Consider the following 24804-nt stretch of genomic DNA (forward strand, 5'->3'; position numbering starts at 1 on the left):
CTATAGTAGTTTCCCTTAGAGTCACCCTTTGTTATAGAAAATGCCCTTTGTACCTCAAAACAGATAATTTTCTGTGGGTATATTTTTAAATGTTTACTTTTCTCCTCCCCTTGCTGAAGACATGCAGGGGCTTTTCTCAAATCTTCACCAAAAGAATCTGGTGTGAAGCTTCTGTTGGTAAATACCATGAGAGTATGTGGATCCCCAAGACTGGGCCCCAAGAATTCTTAACTCTCACACTAGTCCACTCTCAGCCTCAAGCAATTCATTAAAATTACCATGGAGTGTTCCTAGTAGTTACCAGTTCCAACAACTTCTGCTTGACCTTGACTGTAATTGTATTAGGCAAGGAAATCTCTCCAGATTTCCAGGTAATGGCTTATTCTGTGATCTCAATTTTCAGATGGGTGTATTAAAAGTTGCTGGTTTCCAAGTTCTCCATCTTTTTTACTTAATGTAAGAATGGGAGTTGCAACTTCCAAGCATTTTACATATTGGAGCTGAAAACAGAGTTCTGTGAAATCTTTACATAAATAGAATCCTACATGTATTTATTTGGTCTCTTTATTTAGTCAGCATAATTATTCTGAGATTCATCCATTCTGTGGTATGAATTCATAGTACTTTATTGCTAAGTAGTACTCCATTTTATGGATTTACCACAATTTAACAATTCACCTTCTGATGGATAGATTGTTTCCAGTCTGGCACTACTATGTACAAACCTGGTTTGGATATGTTCTTATGTACATTGGGTAAATATCTTAAGAGTGTAATTGCTGAGGTATATATGGTAGGTATATGTTTAACGGATTAAACTTTTAAAGAAACTTCCAATCTTTTCCAAAATGGATGTGGCATTTCACATTCCCACGAGATTATTCCATATCCTACCACACTTGGTATAGTCTTTTCATCTGTAGCCATTCTAATGACAGATAGTGGTATATCAATATAGTATACTATACATGAGAATAATATATTAACAATATTCAGTCTTCCAAGTCCATGATCATGGTATATCTCTCCATTCCATGTCTTTTTTCATATCTCTCAGTGTACATGTCTTTTTTGACTGTTTAATTTAACCTTTTGCCATTTAAAAATTAAGTTAGCCTAAGTTTCACAGATGTCAACAGAAGACATGAGACCTCTGTATCAGAGACAAAACACTTTATTACTCATGATAAGACAAGCAGCATAAACATCATCATGTTTGCACCAGTTTCCTTGCTTCCATGTTCCATGGGAGTGATGCAGCAGACCCAAATGGATTTTGATTCTGTACACAGTGGTTTTTAATTACAACTGATGAACACTGAACTTGTTTGTAAGCAGAGAGTAAGCTTTATCTTTGAGCAGTGGAAGGATATTACCTCACCTCTCAAGGTTACCAGCTGTATAATCAGGTCTGAGAAAATGACATGAATAAATAATGGTTAGAGGCTTACCATCTTGGTGTGCCCACTAAAAAGCACAGGAATTCAATAGGTCCAAAGAGGTTTCTGCGAAATTTTTAGTCAAATTTATCCTTATTTCATATTTAATTTTTCTTAAAAGGTTTTCTTCTTAAACTCCAGTTTCTAATTGTTGTTAGGATATATGAATAAAATTGTTATCTGTACAATGACCTTGTATTTTGCAACCTCATTAAACCCTTGGTTCTAGTAGATTTCCTGTAGATCCCTTAGTATTTTCTATGTAGGTGGCCATGTGGACTATGAATATAGTTTTATTTCCTCCCATCATATCTGGATGTCTTTGTATCTTGCCCTCAGTTTGGACATTCATGATACTCAATGGAAAGCCAGCAACCAGGGTGTCTGTGGAAATGGCTAGGAAATTACTTGGTAGGGCACATGGGAGGTTCACTTGGAGATCAGCTAGGATGCCCGTGGAATTTGCTGCATGCGTGATTGCCAATGGAACTTGCTGGGGAATAAGCACCGTTAGGTATTTCATACTCTTCTGGCTGTTATACACCACAGGAGCAAGAGAGAAAAGCACATTCATCTGGAAGAGAAGCTCCTTCTTCATGAAGTGTCCCTTCAACACCTTGTACTAAAAGTGTAACATTATACCAACTAGTAAAGGAGAAATTTTGACAGGGTTCTGCTCCAGAATCACATAGCAGGGCAATTATATGTGTATTTGGAAATGACATCAATCAATCAATAACTTTGTCCATCCTCTGGCTACTCAGCTTCCAAATACATCCTTCTATTCACATTTCAATTTCCATATAATTCTATTTTCCACCTAAAAGAAGGAAATGGTCTCAATAATCATTGTACCTATTGCTGACTATATTAATTACTCTTCAAATTCAGTCACCATCATGCTGAATATTACATTATCTAAAGACATTACATTATCTAAAGTTAACCTCCAATCACTCGTATATATAAAATTATACTTGGAAGAAGACAGAAAAAATGGTTAGCATATACAAGTAATCATACATGTAGAACAAAGAGAAAATGTGCAGAGCTTCTACAGTCCTCACTACTGTGACTGGGCACAAGGTCATAGTTGCTATATCATCTATGTTTTTCTTTTTTTGCTACCTCATATTTCACTTGCCCTCTGCTAAAATATCAGCTGGTCAGAGTTCCTTACTTACCTCATGGAATGAATGCAAATCTTCATTAATAAAGGGTCTGATTCTGCAATAGTTTTATCTTTGTTTGTTGTGTAGTTTTCCACATACAGACTTCATGCATTTGTATAACAACAACCCAATTTCTCCTTGGTAATAAGAATCAATCAATTGCTCCAGCCAGTAGAATAACTTGTTTCTTTCTGGTTTAGTGGCATATGCAGGCCAAAATGGACAGGTGATGGTCTAATCTTCTAACTCAATAGAACCTTTGTTACCCACCCTGGTGGAAGTATTGCCCTCTTGGGATCAAAGACCTTAAAACCGAGAGCTCAAAGTTGCCAAGATGGCATTAATATTCTAAGTGAGTTATGGAGTTACAACAGTGAGAGGACTTACTACCACTTGTACTATTTGATTCCTAAACTCTCTTTTGGATATGAGAGAAATAGCACCATATAATGATCTCTAATTCAAAGCATATACTATACGCTTTAAAACAGAATTCCATTCTTTTAGGATATTGTCTCCTTTCTAGCACTGTAATGGAGTCTTCAATAAGCCATTTCTTATTCAATTAGGTCAACCTCTTCTTGGTGATGGGAAATCTGATAAGATCAGTTAATTCAATAGGGATGATCCTATTGCATTACTTCCTTTGTAGTTAAAGGAGTACACTGATTAGAAGCAATACTATGTGAAATACCATAGTGGAAGATAAGCTACTCTGAGTCTATGGATAGTGGTATTGTCAGATGTATTATAAATAGAGATGGCAAATATATATGCAGAATATTTCTTAATTCCATTGAGGATGGATCTTTGCACTTTCCATAATAGTAGAGGTCTGATACAATCAACTTTCTATCAGGTTGCTCCCTCAGGGAATGGTGGCATAGGAGGAATCAATTGTTGGTCTCAGCTGTTGACATATTAGGCATCAAGCAGTATCACTAATAAGTGAAGCCATGCTTTTAAGCCTATGTATAGTCTTCATCTATGTAACCACTGCTACTTTGTTCATGGAGACATTGAAGAAACATTGGTTTGGGTAGGGACATCCGAAGAGCACATAATTTTGTCTACCTGGTTTTTAAAAGCTCTCTGCAGTAGACATCCAATGATGGGCATTCACACTGGAGAAAAGTATCTTCTACTTCCTGTGCCTCTTTAGACATCCAGCCATACATCTCTTCTCTAGAATTCTTTATAATTTATCTCCCAAATCTATTCCATCTAGCCTATTAGAAATTGCCCATAAATAGTGTATTTTATTTTTTTGGCCATCTTTCACTCCAGTGACCAACCCAATTGCCACTTGAAGTTCCAAGCAATGTTAAGCTTTTCTTTCACTACTCTAGTCACTCCTGTGTAGTACTACAGTGCTACAGGGGTCTACTTTGTGATGGTACCAGAATGCCATGCCTATCATTTGTAAACCAACTTCAAGACTTTTCTTCCTCAGTCAGTTGGTTGTAAGGAACTCCCAAGAGGCCATGGATGGAGACAGTGCAACAGGTGTCAGTATTGAAGGACTCAAAGTCAAGCCACCTGCTCACACAATTTCTAATTTCTGGAACAGCCCAATATTGATTTCCATTTCATGATGGCACCTACAACCTTATGTCTAGGTGAATGGGGGAGGCTTTTGTTTCCCCTAAGGAGACGTAGCTAGAAAAATCTTGCTAAAATCAATGTCAAAGAAATTATTGCCTATGTTTTCTTATAGGTATTTTATGCTTTCATGTCTTACATTTAGATCCTTAATCTTTTTTGAGTTTATTTTTGTGTATAGTGTAAGAAAGTGGTCCTGTTTCATTCTTTTGCATGCAACTGTCCCAAAGGACAATAATCAGACTTTTCAAAGGATAATAGTCAGACCTGCCATGTTAACTCTTTTCTGCACAGTAGCTTAGTGAGGTGATAGATGGGCACTGAGTCTCTGACAATTTCCTGCGGTAGACAACATTTCACAGGTAACACTGCTCATAGCTGGAAGAATTAATTATGTCTTGTGTGACTCCACTGGGATAAGACACTTGCAGGCTTGTACCAATGTTCCTTTAGACTTCATCCCATGTAAGTCACTTTGCTGATTTTGCTTTGTGTCATATTCCTATAATATTCTTAGCTGTGACTATATGTTGAGTCTTGAGTTCTCCTAGCAAATCACTGAATCTAGGACATGGTCTTGACAATTACCAGTACAGCTCCATTCTTACTGGTGGGGCACAGTGACATTGTGAGCCCCTAAGGATTAGTGTGTCTCTGGAGCCAATTTCTAGTAATTCTCCAAAGATCTGGGTATTTCCTTTTTCATAATGCCCACTCTTGTAACAGTTGTAGGCTCCATAGGGGAGAAGTCTGGAGGAAGACTTATAGTATACACTCACATGAATGCTTCAAGATTCCTTCTAAGATTATCTAGACTCCCCCTAAGTCAAAAGGCTCTGTTTGTGAATTGATTTATGTCTAGTACTGGGTGAGAAGCTGTGATCCCAGATCCTAGTGTAAGTCAAGTCAGGATTTGGGGTACACAATCCAGAGGTTTTTCTGTTATATATATCAAGCAATTCTCTGGTAGACTATTTCATTCCCAGGGATATTATTGTCAATTAGCCAAAGATCCTTGAAAGCCAAGGCATTCTGATTACTGATACATGCTACCTTTTACAGTAAATGCACCCACCTTGCCTTTGATATCAAAGTGCTGCCATGTGGCCTCTAATAATCTGGAATCATATTACCTCCATTTAAACCAGGGAGCTGGGCAGCCCCGGTGGCTCAGTGGTTTTGCGCCACCTACAGCCCAGGGCGTGATCCTGGGGACCCGGGATGGGTCCCACATTGGGCTCCCTGCATGGAGCCTGCTTCTCCCTCTGCCTGTGTCTCTGCCTCTCTCTCTCTCTCTCTCTCTCTCTCTCTCCCCTCTCTGTGTATTCTTATGAATAAATAAATAACATCTTTTTAAAAAGTAAACCAGGGAGCTCACCTCAACAGCAGTATCACTCATAGCTACACCCAGCCTACAAAAGACAACAATAACAAATCTTTTCAAGAATGTAAATGTTTCTCTGACTAACATAGTCCTTAATGCCTTAATAGGTAGTATCCTCTGGGCCTTTTTTATGGAATATATTTGGGGCATAGGCATGCAGGTCATACATCATAAATCCACTCTAACATTCTTACCTCCCCAAGCTTTGGATTCTCTTCTTCATATTGTCAGAAAACCCCTGGCACCCCAAGATAATTAAATGTAGGTCAGCTCTGGGTCCATGTTGCAGTCAACCAACCCAGGAGATTACGAGAGCCACCTCCACTCTCCAAGCTAACACATTACATCTGGAATCTCTAGTTAAGTGCACCTTATCAGTGAATTCTGCCCAAACTAGTGTTGTATTTTTTCCTCCTTAATTTGACACACTTAAAATCTCTACCCCACACATTTCCAAGGTATGCTGATTATATATTATGAGAGTCTTTCAATTCTTTTGGTGTGTAAACAATTTCCTTCGAGGTCATAGTGTCCATCTGCCCCCAGGAACATAGATTTTACCCTATTTATTTAGTGAACACAGTGAATGGTTTCAATGGGTTTTGAAAAACATGGGCATTCCTCTTCAAGGCACCTACCCGGAATGCGTTAATCACAAAAACGTTAAGCACAGTAAGGCTAGTTTCCTCATATACAAGAGGACAAACTATTTCTAGTGGCAAAGGAGACTCAGAGTGGCCTAGGGCGGGGGGGGGGGGGGGGGGGTGTTGGGGGGGGTTTCAAGATTGTGTTTCATCTGGCTCCAACCACATATCTCCATCCTAAATTCCAGTATTCCATTCTTCCCTAAGGAGTGCCCTAACTTTCATAGGACAAATTCTGCAACATCGAATCCATAGATGTAGTCATTTAGCAGCCTGCACGATGGTAAATTGAGATTTTCATGAAAATCTCAGACTCTTGATACCAGAGCTTGAAAGGAGTAAGTGCTGAAATAAGTTCCTGAGTAAAAGAGGGCTAGTAACCATAGTTAATATTTCTTAAGTGCTGACCATGTGTCAGTCATTGTGTTAAGTGACGGATACACACCATTTTGGTCTCGCGCTCTGCTTCCTTCCTTTCATTGCACTGAGAGTTAAGGCCTTAAAGCTCTACCAGGGTCTCTAAGGTCCTGAATGACCCCGCCTCCTGCCTATCTCTCAGATCAGCTTGTTCATAAAGCTTCAGCCACATACGCGTCCTCGATCTCCTCGGCCCACTTGTCGCCTCTTCCATGCTGCCTACGGACGCCAGCTAACTCCTTAGTCCCCACCCGGAGACCGTGCTCTCTACCGCTTGTCACCGTAGTATTTTATTTATCGTGTTCTTCCTCCTCTCCTCTTGTACATTACACGCTTATGAATTAAACGACTTATCACGTTGATTTCGTGAGTGCCTGCTACTGTGAGTCCCGGGAACCGGAACCTCTCGGGCTCAGGATGCATCTGCAGGATGCTCACGGCGCTCCGAGGTTAGTCCACCTTATCTCCGCCCCTTTTTGCAACAGGCAGACCCAAGTCTGAAGGGGTCGCGGGCACCCACTCCAGGTCACTCAGGGTCAACGACGGTCTACGTCTGTGGGTCGCCGCGGGCCCCACATTCTATGGGGAAGCTCAGCCGTTCCCTCCCGCCCTCCGATACCAGAGGCCGACTCCTCTCCGAGGAAAAGGGGAAGATCGTCATCCCACTCCCCGAGGCCCGCCGCGCCCGCCGCCCCGGGCCGTCGCCCCGCCCCCGCGCCCCTCCGCGCAGGCGCACACAGCTCACTTCCGCTCGGGGCGGGGCCGGCGCGCTCACTTCCGCTCGGGGCGGGGCCGGCGCGCGGGGGGAGGTCCCGGCAGCGGCCGCGGGGAGCCGCGCCCCCAACCCGGCGCCTGGGAGTCGGGGGGTCGCGGCGGCCTGGCCCCGGCGGCCCAGATGCCGAGGCAGGAGTCGGGGGCCGGGGCTGAGGCGCGGGCAGGCGGCCCCGGTGCCGTCGGAGCCCGCCGCTTCCTGCTGTGTCTTTACCTGGTGGGCTTCTTGGTGAGTGCTGGGGCTGGGCTGCAGGGCGACGGCGTCTTCCATCTGGAGCCCGGAACCCGATGAGACGTGGGGTTTTTTTGTTTGTTTGTTTGTTTGTTTGTTTGTTTGTTTTTCCCTGAAGCCCGGGTGGATGTAAACCTCAGCCAGGGCTGAGAACCTGCGATCTACCTGGTGATGCCTTCTTAACCTTTAAGCCGCTTTTTGCCCCCAAATCCCTTTCACCCTGCACCAGGCCACATCATTGCTGTATTGCCCCTCGCGGGCCGGGCCCGCAGCTCCTCTGCCCCCGCTGCCCTTTAAGAGCCCCCTGCACCAGCCTGTCCTGTGACTGAGCCCGGCTCAAGGGTGACCCCAGGCGTTCGGTCCTGTGAACCGTACAGAGCACGCAGGTGGACGGCAGGGCTCCTGGGCAGGTTTGGGGAGCCCTGGCTCTTGTGCTGTCTGTAGGTGTGGTCGGAATACACAGGCCGGTCAGGGTTGATGACCCCGCTCGGGCAGACTTAGGCGCATTTCATTAGGGTTCCTGGTAGGCTAGAATGTTTACAAATGCAAACCACAGTGACTTTCAACAAACTGTTTTTTGGAAAAGGCAGACTTTTTTTTTTCATGATTTGGGGGGCGGGGGGTTCTAGTTCAGTAAGAACAGTTACTATGAATTTCCCACCTACAATGGAAAGCTTAAAAAGATGAGTGTGAGATAGGGGAAGTCATCCCTACCTCCCTCCATTTATTATTCATAGAATTTCTGAAAACCTTAATGTAATGGAGTCTGTGGAGCTCCATTCACTGAAATACACAGTCCCTGCCAGAAAGAACTTAAAATATTACTAGGAAGCTTGTGTTGGTAGTTCATGAGCCTATGCAGGAACCCTAGATCCAACTCCTCACTCCTCTCCTTCAAAGTCTAGACCCGGTTCTGTTACCCTGGTTGCAAGCTGGTCCAGGTTAGGAGAGAACTGGGACAAGGACCCAGTAGGATTTCTTCTTTGCGGAGACTAAGACTGTATCTTGAGGACAAAAGGGACTGGTCAGGTTAAGTGTCACTGGGCAAAGACTGCCCCCTGAGGCTTTGAATAGTTCCCAAAGGCACTAGGTCCCGGCAAAGAGGAATTGATGTTTTCTGCCCAGATGCAGGTGAAGACCACTACTCCCCAGTATGTTAGCCTCACTGGAGTTTGGATACTGATCCATGCTCAGCTAGGAGAGAAGCAGGGAGGCAGTCTCCCAATGCAAGGTGTTCATCAGTCTGCAAAGGTTTGATGTTGAGTTATAATTGTTAAGACAATGATGAAAGCATTTTCCAAATCCCTGTAAACAGCACCATGAGCACTCAGGAGGGCAGCACCTCACACAGAATCTCTGCCTGCCGTTAACCTTGCCTACCCTACCCCCAGGCCCAGTGCTTCCAGTTCAGAGCCTGGCATTCCTTAATCTTAGTTCAGTCTCAGGGTGTAGATACACCTCTTCCACCTTCCATTCCAGTCACCCACAATTCAAAACTATTGATTGTGAGTGGTTCTTGAAATTCCAGAAGGGAGCTGACTGCCATCCACCCTCTGGGAGGGTCTGGGACTGGCTATATGCTACTGCTCCCCTCTCTCAGACAGTGCTACTTGTCTGGTTCTGCCAGATAAAAAGAAGGTGGGCCCTCACCTGGAAAGTCCAAATTGGAGTTCAGAGAAACCAACATGACCTAAAATTCAAAATAGTTTGAATGTTTTCAATAAATTCACAGATCATTCACTGTAAGTTGGCCTTCTGATACAGATTTGACTATACAGAGCTTCTCATATGTTGTCTAGGTGCTGTGCACACAGCGAGTCTAATTTAGCAAGCCCGATGTAAAATTTTAATAATTTGTGCAAGACAGTTACTAGGTCTCTAATATGTTCAGGGAAAAATGTAAGATTTCCCAAAAGTTTAAGAGAGTAGGGTTTTTTTTTAATGGAAAATGTTGTAAGCTTTATTAAAATATGTGCAGCTTTGGATATTCTTGAAGGATCTAATGGCTCTTTGTTAGGTAACATCTAAGGAATATTATGCGTAACTTAGTTATTACTTTAAATATATTTAGAGATGTGAAGACCCCTAAGACTTTTGGGAAAATGGTTTTGGATTAATAAGAGAGGAAGGGAACAAGATTAAAGAAGTCATTTACCAAAGTATTCTGTTTTTAATTCTCATCTGGGCTTCTAGGTTTTAATTTGTTTAAGAAGGAAGATGAAGATGGCCCTCTAGGCCCTTTTTGGTTAACATTGTAAGATGGTGCTAAAATCTATGATTTCAATCCCTTCTTTCCTCCAGACACATGGTAAGATTTGTATTTTATTTCATCAGCTGTAGTCAGGACTCTTACTCATTTTTATGGAGGCAGTTTCTAATCAAGAAATAATTGGGTTCCTATCCTGAAAAAGATCCTAAAACTTTTTAGTGTATTCACCGATTTTCGTTGAGAGATGTCAGTGTTCCATGAAAGATTTAAGGGGTCCTCTCTCACCTGATTTCCTTTTTTCAACAGTTACAAGCACATGACCAGTTGCCACATTCAAAGTGCTTTCAAAGCCAGTGGTTTTGAAGAGGCTGTGGATTCACAGGAAGAGAGGAGTTGCCTTTTATAGTAAAGGGGAAGAGAATTTTAGAACACAACTTCCTGAAAGAAGTAGCACCCGCACCCTTGGAAATAGATAATTTTTTTTTTCAGGCTATAAAGTGTTAAAATAATACTGATCTGCAGTTATTACTTATGAGTCTGTTTTCTTATTACCTTTCATAAATATCAGCCTACTTAATTATTTCTCTCTTATCTTTTATGGAGAATAACCTTTTGAATGTTACATGACAAGTGGTACTGAGAATTTTTTGGAAAAAAAATCTTTTTGGACAATTATGATTCCTTTTCTGAAAGATCCAGAAAATTCAGTAGGTAACTGATGTATTTTGGGTCTTTTAAGTATCATACATCAGCAAGTTGATGAAACAAAGCGGACAGCAAAGCCCAAAAGACATTGGCTTAGACCCAAAAAAAATGTAAAGCCCTTAAAATCAATATAATAAGCTGTTGTTCTAAAATCCTTAAAATCAATATAATAAGCTGTAGTTCTAATAATATAAATTTATGAGCTATTTAAGGACACTTGATAGTAAAAACATGGCCATCAAAGATGTAACCATGGAAAGAGGCCACTGAAAAGTGCATAGAGGTTCGTGTTTCTAAAATTAGGTGAATGTACAGCACCAAGAAAAGGGGCAAGCAGAAGATTAATTGTGGTCCCAAAGAAAAAATATTTTTTGTGCATTTCTTTCTTACTGTTTAACCAGGTTTATTAAAAAAAAAAAAAAAAGGAATTCCAGTTGAATATAAAGAAAACTGTGTGTGCACTGTGTTTTCCTTCTTCTAAAGCACTTAATGCAAGTAACCAAGTGAAGTAGGAATAAGAACAAAACTTAAAGGAAAAATTCATTCTTTCTGTGAACTCAGAATACCTAGCAAAAAGGATCAGTACTTATCCCCAGGACTGAAGAAAAAAGAAAATATGTTTGAACTTCTGTTGTGTGTTAGACCTTTCACAGCCATTACATCTCTTAATGTACATCATATTTCTACCAGACAGCTGTTACTATCCCCATTCTTTACAGATGACAGCACTGATGCTTGGTGACATTAAATAGCTTTGCAAGCTCACATGTTTAGTAAGTAATAGAGCTTGAACTTAGAACTGTCTTTCTGACCCCAAATCCCCTGCACTTTCATTGACTTACTTGCAGAACATTGGCTTTCCCCACTGCCCCATCCTTCTCTATCCTTCCTGCTTTGCTGAGACTTTCTTTTCAGATAGTACTTGATTAGGCTATAAACCACCTTTTAGTCACGTTCCCTGATTCCAGGACGACATTCATATTATGAAACAAGTGCTGCTTTGCCAAGAAATATGCATTATCCCTGCCTCCTTTCCCCCTTCATTACACAGAAACACTTTTTGCTTTTTCTATTTGATTCACTTCTATAGCACGTCCTCCTTGAATATTAAGGATCAGTTAAAGGAAGCTAAGATTGAAATGATTCTAGGTCAGGGTGATCAGGTCTTTATAGGTAGCAACCATTATAAAACAATTGTATTTTGATTCTCTGATAACTTTAAGCTAATGGGTATAGCATACTATAGGATGCAATTATGATTTCTTATTTGCTCAAAATTTAGATACTGGTTTTATTTTTTTAATCAGTCTTGTTAGCATTACCACTTTAGGAACACCTAAGCATCCGTTTCTAATTTGTATTAATCAATGTTTTGTTGTTTAGGATTTGTTTGGTGTCAGCATGGTCGTCCCTTTATTGAGCCTTCATGTCAAGTCTCTTGGAGCAAGTCCAACAGTTGCTGGAATAGTAGGTAAGTGGCTAATATTGCACATTTTTAGAGCACCGAATTTTCAATCTTCTGGACTAAGCACCTAAAAACAAATGAGTCTTATAGCTGAATATTACCCAAAGGTAAACTGAAAGTGGAATAAAAGGAATTTTTAGAATATTTCAAAATGTTACCCTGGAGCGAATGTAATTCACCTTTCCTAGACTACCTGTGTTCAGAGAGGTTTTGAGGGTTAGCATCATTCCCTTTCCCTCACCACCAATCATATTACAGTTACTTACTGAGCCTCTCCAAGGAGTTGGCTGTGTATGTTAAAGGCTAGGTGCAGACTGCAGCCTGCAGGAACCAGAAACGTAATCCACAGAAATCAAGTCCTGTTGCAAAGGGACTTTGAATGAGCCTTGACAAATTGGTTGCAAGCTTCCTGCACCACCACCAGGGTGTCTTGGATGGATGATAGGGTTTCTCTACCTGTGCAGCATAAAAATTCCATCTGAAAGTCACTACCAAAGAGGACACAGCAGAGCTTAGGATTGTGCTAATTAACAAGAAATTGTTAAGACTAACAACTGATTATTCACAAGCTGGATAAGCAAATGTTTGGGGATAGTTGTATACATCGTATTTGGTAAGTCCTCCATGCCATGATTTGTGTTTCCCATGGAAAGTAGAGTTACACTGGCCCACACAGCAGCATGAAGGTTTTTATGAAGAGCAGAAGGGACATGTGATTTGATGTAGTGGAGGCAAAAATACTCTGTAAAACTTTGTCAGTTCTTTATGAAACTAAAGCATTTCATAAAACTGGAATGTTAGAGGCATAAAAGATAATACAAAAATTTTAAGACTTAGTAGAACTGTTAGAAGATTTGAATTTCTACTCCCCTGAGTCCTCTCTGTTGGGTCTTCTCAATTGAGGGACCACACCCTCATAAAGCGGGAGAGATCCTCTCGGACAGAGTGGGCAGCCCTTGCCTTAAGTCTCTCTTCTGCTTCCTTCAATTTTATTTTGAAGGTCTTTTAATAAAAATTGTATTGCTTTACTCTTCTAACTGAAAAAAAGTTGGGAGGGGGGAATATCATTTTTAAAAATGGTCTCTGTTTCCCCCTAATGTTTTCCTGTTAATTTCTATACAGTTGTTACCAAGTTAATCCATTTTTGTGGTGGGTCCTGCTGATTTTCTTGATGTTACTGATGTTTTTTGTAGGCTCCTCCTATGGCATTTTGCAGCTCTTTTCCAGCACATTGGTGGTAAGTCGTCTCCCATCTGGCAATACGTCTTGGTAACATCTGGGGGGGATTACTCTGATGGAGATGGTGGTGGTTGTTAAAGGTGGTGAGTCGAGGACTTTCTGTGTTCCTTGCTTTCCTCAGGGCTGCTGGAGTGATGTGGTTGGAAGACGATCTTCCTTGCTGGTGTGCATTCTGTTCAGTGCCCTGGGTTATCTGATTCTTGGAGCATCCACCAATGTGTTCCTGTTTGCCCTTGCTAGAATCCCTGTGGGTAAGTTCTTGCCCTTTTCATTCAAAAAAAAATCAATTATATGTAAATGTATAAAGAGAGAGTCTTACTTGTCAGTGCCTTCTTTTTTTCTTTTTTTGAGATTTTATTTATTTTAGAGAGGGATAACAGGTGTGAGCTTGGGGAGGAGCAGAGGGAGAGGGAGATAATTTCCAGCAGACTCCATGCTGAGCACAGAGCCTGACTCAGGGCTTGATCCCAGGACCCTGAGGCCATGACCTGAGCTGAAGCCAGGAGTCAGATGCTTAACCAACTGAGCCATGCAGGCACCTCTGTTGGTGCCTTCTTGATAAGACGTTATATAAAGAGAGAATAATGGCAAGAGCAATTATAACTGGAACACCAGCTGCTGCTGTTGATGGAGCACTTAGTATCAGTCAGGCTCTGCTCACTTGTGTGGAGCTACAGAGCTACATGACAGGGCCCAGGGCCTGGAGCCCTCACTGTCAGTGTGAATCATTATGCTGCTGTGTAGACCTGTCTCCTTCCCATTGATCTCTCTACATTCAATCAGTAAGAATTTGTTAAATGTCTTTAGCCAAAAAAAAAAAAAAAAAAAAGTCTTTGGCCAGCACTATGTTTACTATTCTCTCCCTTGTCAAGTGTACAGTTTTAAAACTGGGCTTCCTGACTTCACATTGAAATTTCCTACTGTAGCTCTCCTGCAGTCTTCTGTAACTCTAGCTGTTGCTTGAGGGAAATACTAGGATGACGATGTAGTGACTTATGGGTCAGTTTCTGTTTCCAAACTGATCTTGAATGTTTCTGACATTTTCAAAATAGCTTTTATTTTGTCCATTCTTTGATACAGTGCTTGTGAGTGCTGTCATACTGTGGCGTATAGGCAGTTCCTGTGGAAGCTCTTTATTCTCTCTTTGCCTTTCTTAGCTGTTAGAGCCCTGGAGTTTCAGTGTTTCCTTCTCCCCTTACTCAATAGAACAGTGACAGACTGCTGCCTTGGTAGACAAGTTTGCAACACTGGACCTCTGCCCATATTAAGCTGCTCAGGGATCCCTGGGTGGCACAGCGGTTTGGCGCCTGCCTTTGGCCCAGGGCGCGATCCTGGAGACCCGGGATCGAATCCCACATCGGGCTCCCTGCATGGAGCCTGCTTCTCCCTCTGCCTGTGTCTCTGCCTCTCTGTCTCTCTCTGTGTGACTATCATGAATAAATAAATAAAAATCTTTAAAAATAAATAAATAAATAAATAAATAAATAAATAAATAAATATTAAGCTGCTCATTTTTACCTAATGTCCCAGAGGAACAAAGCATAAAATAAGTCCTTTTCATCAACATAGAGTTGATGATCAGCTTATTTGGGATTTTTCACACCAATTCGATGACATACATACTTACTCTCAAAGTCTTGAGTTCACCCCTCCAAAATTTGTGCTGTGCCTTTCTTTTGACTCAAAAAATATGCTTTAAAATAAATATGAGCAGTATCCTAACTTGCCCCCCACCACACAAAATCCAACCAAAGGCTGCTCTATGTGCATCTGAAGTTGAAGTTATTATACATGCTTTGTTTGGGTTGCAATGTATAAATATAATATGGTCCACCATTCAGCAGTAAGGCTGTTCATAATTCTAAAGAAATATATGAGGTTAATAGATCCTGTATACAATAGGTAGAATTTTATAGAGAAGATTAAAATATCTTTATTTAATATGACATGAGCCTGCTTAGAGTAGTGCTGGTTCTATCATATACATCATACTCTTGGCCAACAGGAGAGCTATATATAAAAATTCTTTCTTGCTACAGGAACCTCTACAATGTTTAGTTAGCCCAAGAATATTATGGAGCCATGGGGAGCTTTGCCAGAGTTGTGCTGTACAATGTCACATGTAGGTTCAGGTCCTTGTATCTTGAAGATGAGCCGGAGGGAGGTTGAAGTACAGGGATTAGACACATAGTTTTCCCCTCCTTTCTCTGTCCCCCAGTCTAACCTCTAAAAGGTAACAGGAAGCTAGTCTGGATTGCTCACAGGATACCTTCACCTTCCTCCTTCCTTGCGTGTGTAAGGTGAGCCCAACATTGGTATCATTTCAGAAATAATCACAGGATTCCTCTCAGGCCTCTTAGGAATCATCTCACATTTAAGGAAGTAGCTCTAGAGAGAGTCTTTCTGCCTAATTCCAAAAGAGCTTTATAAGTTTGCTTCGCAAAGAGGCTGGTTACAGGCAAATGCCTGCTCTAATATTTAGACACAGTTGGGTATAGAACCCAGGATCAGCATGCAGGCAGAGTGACATACAGAGTGGTATTAACTTCACAGAGATCACCGGAAGCCACCGTGTTGCATAACCAGTAGAACACTTTAGGCTGACCCACCAGCAGTGCTGATTGGGTCCCTGCCATGTTTTGATCAACACTGTTGGCAACCTATGCTACCAGAACCCATCAGTCTGTATTCAACATATGGGTGTATGGGTGCAGACGAGTCAAGTACATCAGCAGAAGTATGAGGATTATAAAGCTGTTCCATACACTTAAATCTCTTATCCCACCTTTCAGTTTGTTCAGTTAACCAATTCACAAACCTCTTGCTAGTAGAAAGGCAGTTGATAGTGTATAGATGACCAAGTCATCATATTTTTATACTTTTACTCACTCCCTATCCTTCTTTCCCTGCCCTGGTGCTCTCTAGCAGTTATCACCTTTACATACGTGCACACACATGCGCATGTGCATGCACACTCACAAACTCTGTGAAGCATATGTTTGTGTCCATTTTGCTCTCTGCTCCTTGCATTAACTTCAGGGTCAGGGTTAAGGTTAATGCTGGACATATAGTAAGCGTGCAGTGAATGTTTATTCACTGAGCAAATGAAAAAAGAATGATACATCTCTGTGTAGAAGCCACCATGAATTAATTGCACTTGGGTAACAGAAAACTGGAGATACTGGGATGTGCTGGTAGAAGGAGGGAAAGCAGAGGACTCAGGGCGTGGCTACCAGGAATAAGGTGGTCAGCTAGGACTGTGAGGCTAGACCAGGAGTCCAGTCATGGCAGGATGAAACTGCAGACTTTAGAGGTTCAGTGGAGACCAGAACTCTATCAGTGACAGAGATGAAATGCAAGATCACATGCACAACTCTTTTGGTCCAAAAACTGTTACAAAGCATGTTTCTTGTCTCCTTGCAGGTATTTTTAAACATACACTCTCCATTTCAAGGGCTCTGCTTTCTGATCTGGTTTCAGAGAAAGAACGGCCGCTAGTAATCGGACAATTCAATGCAGCATCTAGTGTGGGCTTCATCTTGGGTCCCATGGTTGGTGGATATCTTACTGAGTTAGATGGTGGATTTTATCTGACAGCCTTCATCTGTTGTTGTGTCTTCCTTCTCAATGCTGGTAAGTTGACATTTCATCATAAGAAGACCGTTTGTTTTATGCACTCCTACTGACCAACCTACCTATTTTACTTTTATCTCCTTACAATTCATGGTTCCTGAAATTGGCAGACTTTTTGGTGGTGTTGTTCCAGGATAGGTAATACACGTTGCTATATTAGTTTCAGGTGTACAATACAGTGGTCCAGCAATTCTGTACATCACACAGTGTTTATCCTGATAACTGTATTCTTCATCCCCTTCACCTTAGAATAGGCAGACTTATTTTTCAAAGTTGGACCACCTCCTCCCCTGCTGCAGACCACCTGCCCATATCTCCCCAACATGCTAAAGCACGTTTGTGTCTCACACGGCATGTGGTGGGCTGGCCCTGCCCCTCTCTCTGCCTCCTGTGTGTTCCAGCCAACTGGCTTCCTAGTCAGCCTTACATGTGCCAGGCTTATTCCCACAGATGGGTACTGCAATTTGCTTTTTCATTTACCTACAACATTCTTCCCACATATCTTTACTGGGTCTTTCTTACCATTCAAGTGTCAAATATTTGCTTCCTTGGAAAGACCTTTCCTGATGATTCTGTTTAAAATTACTGCATTTTCTTCATAGCACTTCTCAAATTTTACTCTCAATTTGTTTTCTTGCTTATATTCTCTCCGCCTCTCTCCTCCCTATCTCTCCACACCTACCATTAGAAAGTAAATGCCATAAGGGTAGAGATTTGCTCACTGTTGTCACTCCTACCCAGAACTGACCAGGCATAAAGCTGATGTTCAATAATATCTGATGAATAGAAGGATACATACTGGACTATGAGCACGGCCAGTTGCCTAAAGCAAAAAGGATGAATTTGCCCAGAGACTGGTACCCGGCTGACCCTTAGATAAGCAACTTTATAAACAAGAGGATTGTTTCACGTTACTCGGTTTTCCTTAAATTTAATGAGTCTACTCTACTTCATCTTTTTCAGTCTTTGTATTCAAGGCTCCAGGGTGAATGATGGATTCCATGTTGAGCTAGGATATCACACTCAGGAAGCAGAGTTCAGGAGTTCAATGTCAATCCTCATAGGAAAACTTTATGATTTCCTACCAGAAGTTTAACCTGTGACCTCAACCAGGAGGTGAGGTCTAATGGATTAGTGTAAATCTAGATAAAATACTTGAAGCACATGACCAGCTGGTATGGCCAGGTACCTTCCCCCGTGAAGGAATGTGATGAATGTGATAGCTCTCAAAGTCAGAAGTCAGTGTATAAACGAAGACTATGATGATGGAGTTCTGTTCTGGATTCTCCTGCAATGATGCTGCTTAGTATCATGCCCTAACCTAAGCCTGTGAATGGATCTGGGTCAGTCAGGGATAGTTCAGCTGCAAGTGTTCTCAACCACAATAGCTAAAAATAGTAATAGGGATTTCTTGTGCATTCTTAAGAAATGTGGAGGTCAGCAGGCCAAGCTGATGCAGGCAATAGCAGAGGCAGGCCAGCAGACATGTCTCACGCCGGGGTTTGGCCTTCCAGTGCAATGAACACAGTATATTGCGTTTTTTTCCCTTAAATGCCTTCAACTGTTTTCCCCAACCCCTTTTCCACCTTCAGCTTCTTAGATCCTCACTCTGATCATCCACTTTGCTTGGGAAAGGACTTTTATATCTTTTTTGTCCATGATTTCTGTTTTCCTGGTTAAAAACTCAGACTCTGGAGTCTGGCAGACATGGATTCAGATCCTGCTGTGCCACTCTTTAGCGTGGGCTTTGGGCGAGTTGCCTCAGTCTACTCATCCATAAAACAGGGCAACAACACTCCCAGGCTTACTAGGATGGGAGTTGGAGATCTTACATGTGAGTTCACCCCACTGCGTTAAGTACGCTGAGTTCTCACTAAACATCAATTGCTGTCATCACTATCATTTTTATTATTTTAATTATACTCTTCTTCTCAGTCCACCAGCAAGTCCTTTTACATTTTTATTGAGATCCTGTAAAGCGTCCAGAGGCACTTTTAAAGGTGATAAGAGGTAGAAAGTCGAGGCCTGCATTCTCGTGTAGTTAGTTTTCTGTCACAAATTAGTCCCTGGCGAATCGTCTGCCTGTACTGTGGAGAAACAACATACACAGATATGGTTGCTGAAAACAGCATAAAGCAGTCTGAGTGGCCCCTGGTCTAAGTTGAATATAAGTGTGGAAGGACTAAAAATCCAGCAGGATGAGTTTGGAAAAGATGTCCTAGAATGGCAAGCTGGAATTCAGTTTGAAGAAATTTGGGGGCATGGATTGGCAGTAGGTCATTCTACTTGGATGGCATGGGATAAATAAAACGACCAAGGCAGGAATGTGCCAGTCCCAAGGGTGGAGATGGGATTATCTGAATAGGAATTGAGCTGCTCTGTAAGGTCATGCATCATGGTCCATGAGAATGGCACCCCCGGAGATTATGAGTTGTGACTTGCAAAAGTACATGGTGGCCCTGACCAGGGGCAGTTCCAAGCAGGTGCTTTCTGAAGGTCAGTAGTGTGCAGCTGCCCCTCTCTTCTCCACAAGGCAAGGGTGGGTGTTCACAGCACCCTGTGCTTCCCCTAACATAGCATTTACCCTATAATCCAATTGCTGTGTTTTACTTGTCCAAATCCCTTTTTCGAGTTAAATTCTTTGAGGTCAGAGATTTTTATAGGTCTTGTCTTATTGGTTAATATAGTTCTATTTAGGAAGCATACATATTAAGTGTTCGGAATAAAGTACAAGTAGTGAATGGATGGTTTGGTGGATGGATGGGTAGGCAGATGGTGGATCGCAGAGAATTAGAAAGCATGAGAATTTCAATATTAAATGATATAGGAAACCATCATGGGCTCATGAGCAGAGGAAAAAAGTGAACATTTTGTAGGTGTAGATTTTTTTTTTTTTTTTTGAGGCGAATAACAGTTCTATCAAAAATGGAGTAGAAGTGGCTGTGGGAATAGTTAAACAGTGGATTCGAAAACACAGATTAGTAAACGGACTAATACAAAAATACAGAATGGTAATCGCATGCAAATAACTGCTCATCCCCCGCGGGGGCACCGTGGGATTCAGGGCACGCAGCCTGCCTTGACCGGTCCTCTGCCATCTTCCAGGTCTGGTTTGGCTGTTTCCCTGGCGTGAAGCAAAGCTCTCCAGGACGGAGCAAGGCCGGCCGGCCGGTGACAGCCCTGCCCCCTGGGGGAGGACGGACCCTCCCGAGCAGCAGCCAGCCACCCCGCGCCAGAGCACCGCCAGCACCAGGCCTGCCCGGCCGCCCTGGGCGGAGGTCGCGTCCACCCTGCGCGACATGAAGAGCCTGGTATTTTCCGAAATGTGGGACATCTTCGCGGTGCGCCTGCTGATGGCCGTGGCGGTGATGCTCTACTACAGTAACTTCGTGCTGGCCCTGGAGGAGCGCTTCGGGGTGCGGCCGCGGGCGGCGGGCTGCCTCATCAGCTACAGCAGCGCCCTGGGCGCCCTGGGCGGCCTGGCGCTGGGCCCGCTCCTGCGGCTGTACGGGCACGACGGGCGCGCCATCCTGCTGCGCTCGAGCGCGCTCACCTGCCTGCTGCTGCTGCTGCACGCCGCCGCCCGCTCGGCCGCCCTGGCCGCGCTCTGCACCGCGCTGCTGGCCGTCTCCACGGCCGTGGGCAGGACCTGCGTCACCGACCTGCAGCTGGCCGCCGGCGGGGCGCGGGCGGGCGGCACGGTCATCGGCGTGGGGCAGTCGGTGACGGCCGTGGGCCGGATCGTCGCCCCGCTCCTCTCGGGGCTCGCGCAGGAGGTGAGCCCGTGCGGGCCCCCCAGCCTCGGGGCCGCCCTGGCCCTCGTGGCCATTTTCCTGATGTCTCTGAACAGAGCCCGCCACCGTGGCGGCGGGAGGGACAAATTAAAAAGTGAGTAGAATGGAACTGGATGGAGGAAGCCAACTCGGAGGACGTGAGGAAGGGACAGAGGCCAGGACCTATGGTCTCCCAGCGGATGTGCTCGGTTCATAGACACCAAGGTCCAGCCTGCGGGCACATCAGAAGTCAGAGCCTTGTCAAAGGAGAAGGTATTAAACATTATTTAGAAGTCTCTTTGAATGTGGCCAGTGGGGTTAAAGTTTTCCAGGGGGAAATGCTAGCAGCTTCAGGACAGGAAGATGTGCTGGGATAACCCATGATAGGCTCCCCTGCTAAGTAAAAAGGAGGGTAACCCATTAATAAAATGATCTGCTGAGACACGGGTTTCATGTCAAGTTGCATAAGCTAAGAGGGCGGTTTTCTGCTATCAGAATCCTAGAGATTGAATAAGCCACTATATTGAAACGAGCTTGTCACTTTCTCAAGTTATAACAAGGTTCCCCCTGGTGAGCTGGGGGAAAATCAGATGGCCGGCCTCACCCCCAGATACTGATTCTGCGGGCCTAGGGGAAGCCCAGGAACCTGTATTTAATAAGCAACCCTTGCACTTTCTCACGGAGACAGAAAAAGGATCATTCAGAGACGCTGGTTTTGATTAAAGTCAAAGCCAGAGAATTGTTTGTGTTTATGTATAGCTAACTCAGTTTGAACTATTAAAATTATGTGATTGCAGTGTGTTACACCTCCCCAGCTCGTGGCAGTCACGCTCCATAATAGGAGAAACAGGTTCATGGGGCCTCTACCCTGTGTCCACAGCTTTGGAGGCCCCATGCTCTTCCAGGAGCTGAGGTTGTCAGTGTGGCCAGTTCTCCCTGGATATCAGGCCTGAACTGCTTCCAGAAGCCCATGCTCTGTTGGGCTGCATTGATTGGATGGTGGTAGAGCCCAGTGGAAAAGACAGCACAGGAATGCCTTTAGGATGAACATCTCATGCAGTGTAAGAGAGTGAAGTCTCATCAGAGGGACTAATCTACAGTGTCGTATGGTGAAGGTCATTTCTTTCTCTCATTTTCATATCACACCTGAGAATAAAAGAGCGACACTGATCTACAGGGAAATGTTTCGATTTGCCTTTTTCTAGGCCTCAACAGTCATTCCAAAAGTAGCATCCCAGGGTCCAGCTGAGAGGCCCAGAGTGAAGTTTAGCACAAACTCACAAGGAAGCATTTGTAAGGCTCTTGCTACTTAGATGATGTAACCTGTTGATAATTATTTTGAAGCCCCCTCACTTTTCCTCCTGTGAATTATCAGAGTTCACATTCCTTTCATTCTTTTTGATTGGTCCACTAGAAAATCATTCCTATTTTCAACCTAACACATGTATAATTGTAAATGTATTGTATGTAAAGCAGGAAAAAAAATGTTTTCTCTAGTTTTAGAAGTTGTGTGTGGGATAAACCCAAGTATTTATGATAAAGAATTAATCGGATGTTTGAAGATTGTCCTTTCTCCTGTCCAGCTACAAGGAAAATATTAACCTTTTATTAAGTGCCATAATTGTGAACTTTTATGCGAGCACCAAGTCCTTTTGAGGAAACCAAAATATAATGTAAAATGGCATGACCCTTAAGGAGCACATTAAATCATCATAGAGGTTAGACTTATAGGACAAGAAGTAATCATGGGTTTATTCAATGAAATAGAATCTCTCTGAAGATTATATCTTTTCTCTGCACTCAGAAGTAGACAGGTTTCTTAGACATTCCTTAATATAGTCATTATTAAATTTTTCAAATCATAGCACTTTATTTTTGAAGTTAAATAAAGCCTATAAATTTATTAGGGCTTTACAGTTAATCAGACACGTGGAAATACTGAAAACCAGGGTTGATTTTAGTATAGAGAGTAGAGAAACATTTTTATTATTCTCCACACTCATGTGGCTTTTTAAAAAAATAAATATTATACAGGCATACCTCGTTTTATTGCACTTCATCTTATTATGCATCACAGATACTGTGTTTTTTACCAGTCAAAGGTTCATAGCAACCCTGTGTCAAGGGGTTTATCGGCACCATTTTTTCCACCAGCATTTGCTCACTTTGTGTCTCTATGTCACATTTTGGTAATTGTCACAGTATTTCAAACTTTTTCATTATATTTGGTATTGTTATATGTGATCAGTGATCTTTGACATTACTATAATTGTTTTGGGGCATCGTGAACCGTACCCAGATAAGATAGTGAATTTAATCTTTAAATGTATGTGTTCCGACTGGCTGGTCACCCGTCTCTTGCCCTCTTCTTGGTCTTCCCATTTCTTCAGACGCTACAATATTGAAGGCAGGCCAGTTAACAACCTATAGTGGCCCCTAAGTGTTCAAGTGAAAGGAAGTGTCAGTCGACGTGGAAAACTTCATTGCCGTCTGATTTTTTAAAATTGCCACAGCCACCCCAACCTTGAACACACACCACCCTGATCAACACTGAGAAAAGACCCTCCACCAGCAAAAAGATTGCCACCTGCTGAAAGGTCAGTTGATGGTTGGCATTTTTTAGCAATAAAGTCTTTTTCATTAGGTATGTACATTGTTTTTTAGACATAATGCTACTGTAAATAGACTCCAGTATAGTATAAACATAATTTTTATGTATGCTGGAAAGCCAAAAAATTTATTTGACTCATGTTATTGCAATATTTACTTTATCGCGGTGGTCTAGAACCAGCCCACAATATCTCTGATGTATGCCTGTAGTTCCCCTTAAAAAGTCTGATGTGTGGATATTTAAAAGTGAGTTCCAGAACCAACATTGTCCACATTCCCTGGAGCTTGTTAAACATGCAGACATTCACACCCCAAATAGACCTGCTGGGAACCATTCTCAGAAGATATCCAGATACTTTTTATGCACAGTAAACTTTGAAAACCACTGGTCTATAGACAGTATTTGTATAATTGATGGAATATTATCTCAGGGAAATTAAATCTGCTCAACTAAAGTTTGTGTTCTGTTTTTGAGTTCTTGGGAAGCTTCTGTAATAATTTCCTAAGTATTTAGGTTGAGCCACATGGAATTGCTATTTTTTAAAAAGATTTTACTTATTTATTCATGAGAGACACAGAGAGAAGCAGAGACATAGGCAGAGGAAGAATTGGGCTCCTCGCAGGGAGCCCGATGTAGGACTTGATCCCCAGACCTGGGATTATGCCCTGAGCCGAAGGCAGACGCTCAACTGCTGAGCCACCCGGGTGCCCTGTGAGGTAGATTTTTAGAACCGACTTTGTTACTACCTCAGTGTTAAGAGAAATGGATTTTTTTTTTTTTTTTGCCTTTTTTAAAAGGTGTCCCTGGTTCAACTTAATATTATATGGAATCTTATTTTAGGGGCATTGAACTTGACTGAGAAGTTTATGAAGGATATGGCACTCTTTCAGCATTATGCTAGCCACAATTGGTAAGTTCTGTGAATCAGCCTCAGGGTTTGGGGTTCTAGAAGACTTTGGCCTTCTCCACAGAGGGAAGGTATACCTCTGCCCTCATGTCTAGACAGATGAGCAAAAGTCAGAATGCCAGGAAACCTGGGTGGCTCAGCGTGTGAGCATCTGCCTTCCGCTCAGGGTGTGATCCTGGAGTCCCAGGATCAAGTCCTGCATCAGGCTCCCTGCATGGAGCCTGGTTCTCCCTCTGTGTATGTCTCTGCCTCTCTCTGTGTCTCTCTCTCTCTCTCTCTGTGTGTGTGTGTGTGTGTGTGTGTGTGTGTGTGTGTGTCTCACAAATGAATAAATTAAAAAATCTTAAAAAAAAAAAAAATCAGAATGCCTAGCCAGGGCAGTAACGTGCAAGACGCCAAAGCCCAGGCCGGGTGGGTTAAGAGTTATGCCTGCAATAAACAGAAGGGGCTGAAATCAGTGGTTCTGGCTGCATATTAGAGTCACCTGCCCTAGACCTCTAGAACCAGACTCCAAAGTGCCCCAGCGTTGAGAGTCCCTGGGTTGTTAGATCATGAAGGGCCTCATGTGCCATGCTCAGGAGTGAGCTCTTACTCTCACAGG

At 42.8% G+C, this 24804-nt stretch overlaps 1 protein-coding gene across 5 annotated transcripts; it reads left to right on the top strand.

The window, feature by feature from the left end:
* Window positions 1–7452: 7452 nt before the first annotated feature.
* On the top strand, window positions 7453–24498 carry MFSD9 (major facilitator superfamily domain containing 9). 5 transcript variants are annotated; one of them, XR_007413571.1, is made up of 7 exons: window positions 7453–7658; window positions 11959–12046; window positions 13234–13277; window positions 13401–13530; window positions 16703–16912; window positions 20018–23282; window positions 24137–24498. XR_007413571.1 is itself a non-coding variant. In XM_049115394.1 (6 exons), exons 1-6 carry the CDS (start codon window positions 7554–7556, stop codon window positions 20806–20808), a joined length of 1368 nt encoding a protein of 455 aa, XP_048971351.1. In that variant the 5' UTR covers window positions 7453–7553; the 3' UTR covers window positions 20809–23750. The 5 variants fall into 5 exon arrangements, 3 of the variants coding, with proteins under 3 accessions (XP_048971351.1, XP_048971352.1, XP_048971353.1); XR_007413572.1 differs by lacking the exon at window positions 24137–24498 and having other exon boundaries at window positions 20018–20958; window positions 23076–23750; XM_049115394.1 differs by lacking the exon at window positions 24137–24498 and having other exon boundaries at window positions 20018–23750.
* The last annotated feature ends 306 nt before the right edge of the window (window positions 24499–24804 follow it).

This window comes from Canis lupus, chromosome 10 (assembly GCF_003254725.2).
Source record: "Canis lupus dingo isolate Sandy chromosome 10, ASM325472v2, whole genome shotgun sequence".
Lineage (NCBI taxonomy): Eukaryota > Metazoa > Chordata > Mammalia > Carnivora > Canidae > Canis > Canis lupus.